Source organism: Nicotiana sylvestris, chromosome 2 (genome assembly GCF_000393655.2).
Source record: "Nicotiana sylvestris chromosome 2, ASM39365v2, whole genome shotgun sequence".
Taxonomy (NCBI): Eukaryota; Viridiplantae; Streptophyta; class Magnoliopsida; order Solanales; family Solanaceae; genus Nicotiana; species Nicotiana sylvestris.
Window position 1 is genome coordinate 7,463,139 of NC_091058.1, and position 10,433 is coordinate 7,473,571.

General features: G+C 36.4%; 1 protein-coding gene across 1 annotated transcript; it reads right to left on the reverse strand.

Annotated features, from left to right (window-relative positions):
- Positions 1-3,247: 3,247 nt before the first annotated feature.
- LOC138882296 (secreted RxLR effector protein 161-like) lies at positions 3,248-3,817 on the reverse strand. The gene has a single exon (XM_070162840.1). The coding sequence runs from the start codon at positions 3,815-3,817 to the stop codon at positions 3,248-3,250; it is 570 nt and encodes a 189-aa protein (XP_070018941.1).
- Between the last annotated feature and the right edge of the window lie 6,616 nt (positions 3,818-10,433).

Here is a 10,433-nt window from a genome sequence, read left to right on the forward strand (position 1 = left end):
CAAATTGTTCCTTCCAATTGATCGCCTCCAACTGAGAATCACGTGCTACCTTCTCCAAGAGAGGGATTTTGTTCATCATTTTTGTGCCGATAAGATTGGCCTAAAAAAGGAAGGGAAATAAGAATATAAGAATCCCAAAGATAAAAAAAAATTTACAAAGTAAAGAAGGGAGAGAAGGAAAATACCTTCAAAGTGGCATGCACGATATCATTCATTAGAGTCAGGGAACTATGGCTCTCCAGCTTTGCTTTTTCAATTGGACCAATTAAAGGTTCCAGCCATACATCTGCCTGACCTAACTTCCTCAAAAGGCTGCTATCAGTAGGAACTTCAATGGTTACCCTCCTCATAGCGACACTTCTACTTGAGGAGCCCACTTCCGTATGGTGAATTATAGGAGGGGGAATTGTCGAAGGAAGAACGGTAGAGGAAGTGAAAACAGTAGAAAAAGGAACAGAAACAACTGGGGCTAGTAAAGAAGGAATCACGGGCACGGGAGTTGAAAAAGAAGATAAGGGTATTTCATCTAAAATAGGCCCTAAACTTCCACTACCAAAACCACTGAAGAAAAGTTGATCAATAGACTCATGAGTATCATGGGGAGTGATGTCATCGTCAGGAATTATTACTGGTGTTTCAATAGGAGGAACAGAAAAACGAGGGGAAACTTCAGCTTCGTCATCAGAGATGATGCGTCTCCTAGCTCGTGGCCTCGTCACCAGGGAACCCCCATCTTCCTCTTCTTCAGAGTCTTCTTCATCAACAGTTTTCCTTTTTGCAGAAGAAGAACCCAAGACTATTTCTCGGGCTCTTTCTAAAGAGATACAGGCTCCCGAAGGAGTACGGGTTCTCGAAGAGACACGAGAGGCCGCAACCGCTTCAGCAGTAACTCCTCAAATAGCAAATCCTGATAAAAAGAAGGATGGAAGTTAGAACAATAAAGAAAAATATATACATGCGTGAAAGATGAAATAAAAACTCTTACCATGAGTCTTTACTTTTCAACCGTAACGGTTAGAAAGGGTTTTCCAAGACTTACCATCTATTGGTGCGGTCTTTAGCAATTTATCTACCCAACCACGGAAATTGGGGATATCCTCCACCACTCCCATGGTTGCTAAAAAAAGCAAAATTAAATAAGTTGATAAACTTGAAGGAAAAAGGCACGAGATGGATAAAAGACTTACGTGCAAAATTCCACTTCTCAGGGAAGGGAACGTTATTCTCACCAACTAAACTAATAGTGGGGGCGACAACAAATCGGGTGTACTAGCCACGGTCCTTGTCATCTTCAGGGCTCACTAAAACCCTCTTACTCCTGGCCAATATGGTAAAAACGCCACTACGAAAAAATCTAGGAGAGTAAAGATAAATCAGGTGAGGGAAAGTAAAGGAAACATCAGCCATATTGGTTAAATGCCTCAAACAGGCAACAACCCTCCATATGATTGGGCCAATTTGACCCAAACAAATATTTAAAAAACGGCAAAATTCAAGAATGACTGGGTCAATGGCTGGTTTGAACCCTAAAGTAAAAGGGTATGTATAAACAAAAGAGAACCCAATCAAGTAAGAAGTAATTCTCTGATTTGGATTAGGGATAATAATGGGAAAATTATTACTCCAATGGCAGTCTTTGCGAACTACAAGAGTCAAAACTTCTGTTATTTGAGTGGGGTAAGCGTCAACACGATCTAAAGCGGAAACCTGGTTTCTAAGAGATTCCCTATCATGGTAAAAAGATAGTTTTGTAGGGACTATCTCCTCTACTAAAGGCTCACGTAATGGTTCAGATTGTTCTTTATCCCTAGAAGAAGATTTGTGAGAAAGGGAACCTCTGGTTCTAGAAGAAGGACCAGAACTAGGAGAAGGTATAGACGAACCACCACCGCGAGTAGACCCTACGCTATGAAGCCTACCTCCCTTTCTATGTCTAATGGGGGCATTAGGGAAGGTATCAACAATGGGAACTCTCCTAGGGTTAGGATTTGGTGAAGACATGGCGAAGAAGAATAATGTGAGGAAGAAGAGAACTGAGATTTGAGGAATTAAGTGTTCAATAAGCTTTATGTGGTAAAAGACAAGGAAAAAAGTTATATTTATATTAATAAGCCACCACCAAAGGTAAAAGGGCAGTGACGGAAGGACCATAATAATGATAACTGGCACTTCGTGTATAGTGGAGCCGTAAAAAGCCTTGAAAAGGGCTGCAAAACTGCAGAACCAATGGAAAATTGACACATGTATGGAGCATTAAATGAAAGCGACAATTGAAGCGTCAATTTTGTCATAGCATTAATGGTGACAATAATTCTCTTTTAATGAAATCCACTTCCCAAATATTCAACTGATGAATAAATGGAAAGTGGGGGGACTATCTGTATTGGAAAATATTGTATTTAAATATAAAAGTGACGTGTCGAAACACGTAGACTGGTCAAATGATCAAAGAATTATAACTAGCCAAGAGGCACGGGTTGCAACAGATACGAGCAAATGGCAGAGGAAGAGGCACGAGCAGGTGTACAAATAACCCAGCGCCCGTACCTATCTAAGTCATTTATGTCCAAGAATCAAAAGGAATGAATCTGACAATAGAAAAGAGTTCAGATACGACATTTAATAGGTATTAAATGTGGAATACGTTAGAGAATTTGTATTGAATGTAATGATTATTTAACGTAGCATTCAATGTCTTTAATTACTCATAATAGCCTCATTATGATTTGGGCAAAACATATATCTCCAAAATATCTATAAAAAGGAGATATCTGATCAATTGTAAGGATACAAAATACTATTAATATAAACTTTGGTTTACTTATATTTTCTCTTGATTACTCTCTTGCTACCTAAATTACTTCCTTTTATACACTCTTTTGATTATCAGTAACCCGTATTCTTCTAAATTCTAGCTTTGACTAAAAATTTATTTTTTGGTTAAACAATGAGAATGGACCAAAATTTTATTTGACAATGTTGAACCGTCACTAATGACTTTGTTTGATCTCCTTGAACCTAGATCTTGGGATCTCTAGTCTTCTAGATAGAGTTACCGCCATAGTGACTTGTCCTCGGCCATAGTCCCATTCCCTTTGATGACTTCTCAACCGCCTCTCTAGGTAGGCCTTTTGTAAGCGGATCTAATACATTATCTTTTGACTTTACATAGTCAATTGTGATAATTCCACTAGAGAGTAGTTGGCTAACGGTATTATGCCTTCGCCGAATGTGACGAGATTTTCCGTTATGCATAACGCTCCCAACCCTTCCTATTGTTGCTTGACTGTAGTGCCAAATGTTTGGGCCAAAAATGAATGTCTTCTAAGAAATTCCGGAGCCATTCAGCTTCTTCACCGGCCTTGTCTAAAGCTATAAACTCAGAATCCATTGTAGAGCAACTGATGCATGTCTGTTTGGATGACTTCCAAGACATTGCTCCTCCACCAATGGCAAAAACGTATCCACTTGTGGATTTTGTTTCCAATGATCCAATTTGCATCACTATATCCCTCAATAACTGCGGGATAATTATTGTAATGAATTCATAGTCTTGAGTATATTTCAAATATCCCAAAACTCGTTTCATTGCTATCCAATGAGCTTGGTTGGGATTACTTGTGTATCGACTAAGCTTGCTTATTGCACAAGCTATATCAGGTCGTGTACAATTCATAATGTACATCAAACTTCCCAACACTCGAGCATATTCCAACTGAGATTTGCTTTGACCTTTATTCTTTACAAGAGTATGGTTTAAATCAATTGGCGTTTTTGCTTCTTTAAAGTCCAAATATTTGAACCTTTCAAGAACCATTTTAATATAATTAGATTGAGACAAAGCTAGACCTTGAGGAGTCTGTAGGATCTTAATTCCCAAAATTAAATCGGCAACTCATAAATCTTTCATATCAAATTACTAGTAAGCATGCACTTAGTAGCATTTATGTTAGCAATATGGTTACTCATTATCAACATATCATCCACATATAAACAAACAATGACTATTTGATTTGGACTATTCTTAATGTAAACACATTTGTCACACTCATTGATCTTGAAACCATTTGACAACATTGTTTGGTCAAATTTCGCATGCCATTGTTTTGTTGCTTGTTTTAGTCTGTAAAGTGACTTAACAAGTCGACATATATTCTTTTCTTTTCCGGGAACTACAAACCCTTTAGGTTGTTCCATATAGATTTCTTCCTCTAAATCTCCATTTAAGAAGGTCGTCTTTACATCCATCTGATGGATTTGAAGGCCATACATGGCGGCTAAAGCTATTAACAATCGGATAGATGTAATCCTTATTATCGGTGAGTATGTGTCAAAGTAATCAAGACCCTCTCGTTGTCTAAACCCTTTAACAACTAATCTTGCCTTATATTTGTCAATAGTACCATCAACTTTCATTTTCCTTTTGAAAATCCATTTAGAATCTAAAGGTTTATTTCTCGGAGGAAGATCAACTAATTCCCAAGTATGATTACTTAATATGGATTCTATCTCACTATCGGCTGCCTCTTTCCAATATTGTGCTTCCGAGGAAGACATTGCTTCTTTGAACATTTGAGGCTCATTTTCCAATAAGAATCTGGTCCAAAGGAAGTAAATGTCCTTTGATGTTTACTACGTCTTGGATTTTCCTCATCAAACGTACTTTCCTTTGCTTCTTCCCGAGGTCGCTTAGATTTTTCATTAGACGACTCACATTTCATTTTATACGGATAAATATTCTCAAAAAATTCAGCATTATCCGATTCAATTACCGTATTAATATGAATGTTGGAATTTTCTGATTTATGAACCAGAAAATGATATGCCTTACTATTTGTTGCATATCCTATGAAAACGCAATCAACAGTTTTTGGTCCAATTTTTACCCTTTTGGGTTTAGGAAGTTGCACTTTAATCAAACACCCCCATATTTTAAAATATTTTAAGTTGGGGTTCCTTCCTTTCCATTTTTTATATGAAATAGATTGTGTTTTGCTATGGGGAACTCGATTCAGTATTCGATTAGCTGTAAGAATAGCTTCCCCCCACAAGTTCTAAGGTAAACTAGAACTTATTAACAAGGTGTTCATCATCTCCTTTAACGGTCTATTCTTTCTTTCTGCAATTCCATTAGATTGCGGTGAGTAAGGGGCAGTTGTTTGGTGAATATTGCCATTTTCCAACCATATTTCTTCAAAAGGAGATTCATATTCGCCGCCTCCATCACTTCATATCATTTTGATCTTTTTGTTTAATTGCATTTCAACTTCATTTTCATATTGTTTGAATGCGTCTATTGCTTCACCTTTACTATTAAGTAAATAAATATAGCAATATCAAGTACCGTCGTCAATGAAAATTATGAAATACTTTTTCCCACCGCAAGATGGTATTGACTTCATGTCGCAAATATCCGTGTAAATTAAATCTAAAGGATTTGAATTCTTTTCAACTGACTTATAAGGATGCTTAACATACTTTGATTCCACACATATTTGACATTTCAAACATAGGAAATACTTTCAAATTAATCATTTTTCGCAAAGTTTTGAAGTTGACGTGGCCTAAACGTTCATGCCATAAATTATTTGACTCAAGCAAGTAAGAAGAAGCTGAAATTTTATTCATATCAATGGTAATTACATTGAGTTTAAAAAGGCCCTCAGTCAGGTAACCTTTTCCTACATACATTTCATTCTTACTAACTACAACCTTGTCGGAAACAAAAAACTACTTAAAGCCATTCTTGACTAGAAGTGATGCCGAGACTAAATTCTTCCGCATTTCAGGAACATGAAGAACATCTTTTAGAGTCACAATTTTTCCAGAAGTCATCTTCAAAGCTATCTTGCCCGTTCCTTCAATTTTTGCAGTAGCAAAATTTGCCATGAACACTGTCTCGTTGGGTCTAGCAGGAGCATAAGAAGTAAACAACTCCTTGTTAGCACAAACATGTCGAGTTGCTCCTGAATCAATCCACCATTCTCTAGGATTTCTGACTAGGTTCCATTCTGAAAGCATGGCACATAAGTCGTCTATTTCATCATTCTTCTCAATCATGTTTGCTTGATTTTTCCTCTTGTCCTTCTTTGGTGCACGACATTCAATAGCCGTGTGTCCAACCTTTTCACAGTTGTGGCAATTACCTTTGAACCTCTTCTTGCTTGGATAATTCTTTGGTCTAGACGACTTCTTTCTCTTTTTACTCGTTGAAGCTTCCTCAACAATATTTGCACCCATTATTGTTGAATTTCCACGAGATTTCTTCTCACCAGCCTTGTTGTCCTCTTCAATCCGTAGATGAATAATAAGGTCTTCAAGCGTCATCTCTTTGCGCTTATGTTTCAAGTAATTCTTAAAGTCTTTCCACAACGGAGGCAACTTTTCAATAAATGCCGCAACTTGAAACGCTTCATTTATGACCATACCTTCAATTATAAATTTATAATTAGTAAAATAATCAATATCTTGAATAAAAATATTGACTCATTTTATACCTTCAGCAAGGAGGTCATGAACAATAACGTACAATTCTTGGACTTGCGTTATGACAGATTTACTGTCAACCATTTTGAAATCCACAAATTTGGCTGCCACAAACTTCTTTAATCCATCATCTTCAGTCTTGTACTTCTTTTCAAGAGCATTCCATAATTCTCTTGATGTTTTCATGACGCTATAAACATTGTACAAGCCGTCTTCCAAGCAACTTAAAATATAGTTTTTTCATAAAATGTCAGAATACTTCCATGCCTCAGTGACCACAAATCGTTCATTTTCAGGAGTTTCTTCTCCCAGAACTGGAATGTCTTCGCTGATAAAACGCTGTAAACTGAGTGTGGTCAGGTAGAGGAACATTTTCTGCTACCAACACTTAAAGTCCACACCGGAAAACTTTTCGGGTTTTTCTGCCGGTGCAGGAGTTGTGCGACTTGAAGATGCAATTGTCGTTGCAGCAGTAGTCCCAACAGAACCATTATGTTGTTCCGCACTCGTTGTCATATTTCTGTAAAAGAAATTGACAAACATAATTAGTATCTCGGTGAAGTTTTTATATCTTCAAACAACATACAAACAACCGAGTTTTTATATCTCGGATTGATTAGAAATTCACAAAGACTTTAATCTCAAACAGGAGTAGAAAATTCGAAGATTTTAATCTCCAAAACGGGAGTAGAAAATCAATAAGATTTCAGTCTCCCAAAGCAGAAAGTGAGATTGAATACAAAAATAAAACGTTAAATTCCTTAAGCTTGTTAGAACTCTGTATTCAAAAATCAGTAAATGAACAAACTTGGTTTAAAAACAAAAGCAGACAATTCTGAGCCCACAAGTTTCTTGTGTTCCCTTAAGGAATTTAATCCCCTCACAATGCGCAAGGTTGCAGATTAATTCCTCCTAGGATAGAACAGAATAACTATTCTGTGATAGCGGCACTTCAAATCACAGAATTTCGTCGAACTCAAATGGCGGAGCAAATCACACAAAATGCTTATGTTTTTGGTTTTGGAAAACAATGCAGAATGCAGAAGTTTGAGGGGAGAAATTTCAGATTTTTCGGTGGTTGAAAATGAGGCTAAGACCCTCTATTTATAGCCAAATTTGGCACTGTTTCCGAAAAGGTTTGCAACCTTTCAGAATAACCATAGTTGTTGGAACAAATGGAAAAAATCGCGGGAAACAACTAGCGGATTTAAAATAATCCGGGAAAGAAAATGGACCGGACTGGACCGGGTCGCGGGTCATGGGTTACCCGGATTGAATTTTCGTTAATTAATTTAATTAATTAATTGAAAAGAATTTTGTCCAAAAAAATTAATCAATCAATCTTTGACCAAATCCGAAGCCAAAGCCGAAGCTGGCCAAGCCGAGCGAGCGATGACGATGACGGCGCGAGGCACCACTTCTTCTTAACTCTTTAAGAGCTAGATGATGAGCTTATATATATATACACAAAGATTTCTTCTTCCACCGAGGGACAAAGTGCATTAGTAAGGTGAACTAATTCATAACTTCACTTCCCTCCATTTCTTTTCTCGTCATTTTCCATTCACACCTTCTTTTGTTATTAATAACAAAACCCAACAGTAACACATTTTTAAAGTCACATCCGTATACATGGACGAGAAATTTATTGCAGAAAACTGGTATTGCCTTCTTACTTTGGCTGATTGTGACTCATGAACAACAAATATGTCATTGAACTGATCAGGCAGCTAGGGACGTAGACAACCTAGTGGCGTGACGAAGGCAAGAATTTAGTTAAGTGTAATCAAAATTCAAAATAAACATATAAAACAAAATATTTAACCCATACAATATAAAACTTTTCGACAAACAGCGTTCGGTTAATCATGCTTGAGGTGATAGGCCCAATGCTGCAGTTCGAGAAGTCAATGGATTTTAGGAGAAGATTCCAAATATAAATGACTATGAAACACTGAACATTGGAGTAAAATCAGCATGTGAATAAATAGTGTCTGGTACGATAAATTAAATGCATATGATGCCTTGACTAGAAGATGTGTGAGGCAATTTTCCGACAGCTAATTATAAAGGTGTTGCTATCTCCACGTTTCAAACAAGATTCAACTTCTACTTTGTTTTCTTCCTCTCTGCTGACTTTGGACCATATCCCCATCAGATATTTTTAGTTTTGAGCAACTGGATTAAGGAAATAAGTAAGAAATCATATAATTTAGAAACAGAGATCCAACTACCACTATAAAGCAGACGTTTTTCCTCTAAAGAGGAAATACTATCCAAACACACCAACCGAAGATGGAGACCTAAAATCAAGGCTATCTCCGTGCACGTTAAGCAGTCCACATTATTTCTAATTAATAACACCAAAAATCAAGGCCGATATCCTATATACACTTGAATGGATCAGAATAAGCTTGTTGCTCAGACTCATTAATCAAATGATATTCACATCGTCCACAAATATTTATTTTTTTATTTCAAAAATTTCTTATAATTTAATCCATATTAATTCTCATATTGAACCCACAAATACCTATATTTTTGAGTTACCTCGAGATTATTAGAAATTTCTTTTATAGTTAAATTATTCCTCTTCATGCAAGTTTGTCTACTGGAATTTTCGATTTTACTATTATTTCGGCTTTCATTACTACAAAAATACCGTTGGAGGTGTGCCAAAATTTTCAAAAATAATGCATTTTCGAAGAATTCAATACAGGTGTATGTCGGAAATCATTCGAAGTATCTTTGTTTGGGTCCTCAAATCAAGTCGGTATTTTTACACAAATAGCCGTCCATAATCATTGTTTATTTTTTCTAGCCATATACATAAATTATACACATATAATACATATATTATACACATATAAGACATATATTTTTGTTAAATCAAGTCAAGCCTGATACATAGAAGAGCCCAACTGGTCCATGGGCGCTTTAAGTGTTGGGCGGGCCAAGAGTGGGCAATAGAGAAGTGGTGAAGCAGTGGGTCCACAAAATAAATAGCAACACGTGGGGCTCACAACGTTATTTCAATGTTCCTTAACCCTTTTATTCAAGACGCGTTAGTTTCACGGACCATTTCTTCAACAGTTCAAAGGTCGTGGATGTCACGTATTTAGCCTAACAACTCGGCCTCGTATCTAAAAAATTTTAAGATTCCTTCACGCGCCATCCGCTCTCCCTTTTTACCTTTCTTTTTTAGGAATTAACTCAAATAATCGTTTAACCAACTACTTAAATTAAAAATAGCCGGTTAAGGTATGATATAATATAATTTATGTATTATATGTATATAATTATTTATAACAGTGTATAATCTATGTATACGGTTAAAAAAAGTAAACAATCAATATTATCGGCTATTTATGTAAAGATCCTTTTCGCCGAATTCTCTCTAGTTTTAATTCTTGTTTAATATCTTATCTTAACTTTGAGGTAAAGCCTATAGAATATAACATGTGATCAAGTTACCTATTTAATTGTAAAATAGCACAAAGTCATTAGCGATGTATGTTCTTATGAACGAGACAAAAAGGAAAGATATGATTAATTAGTTATTGTTTGACTCAAAAGATATTAAAACTTTTTTGAGCAAATCAATCAAAGATAAAGGGGTAAATCTTAGATGAGGATAATAATCTCTAGAAAGATCGATAGACAAAGTGAAGATCGGTCACGAGGTTTCTTTTCAATCATAAATAGTAATGTCTCCTGAGTGTTCAATGCCGGTTACAAAGTTATTGTCCTCCTTTTATACTAAGAGAGAAATTCTTCTAAACTGTAAAAAACAAAACACAAGGAATATTCAGAGGAATATTCCTAATGTCCCCTGATGGCCATGCATTATTATAAGGGTCGTTCCGTCTCTGGTTTGTCTCAAGGTCGTCTCCCTTATGGCGTCAATTCAAGGAGGTTCCGTCAATCGTCATACTCGTCGTCGGTCA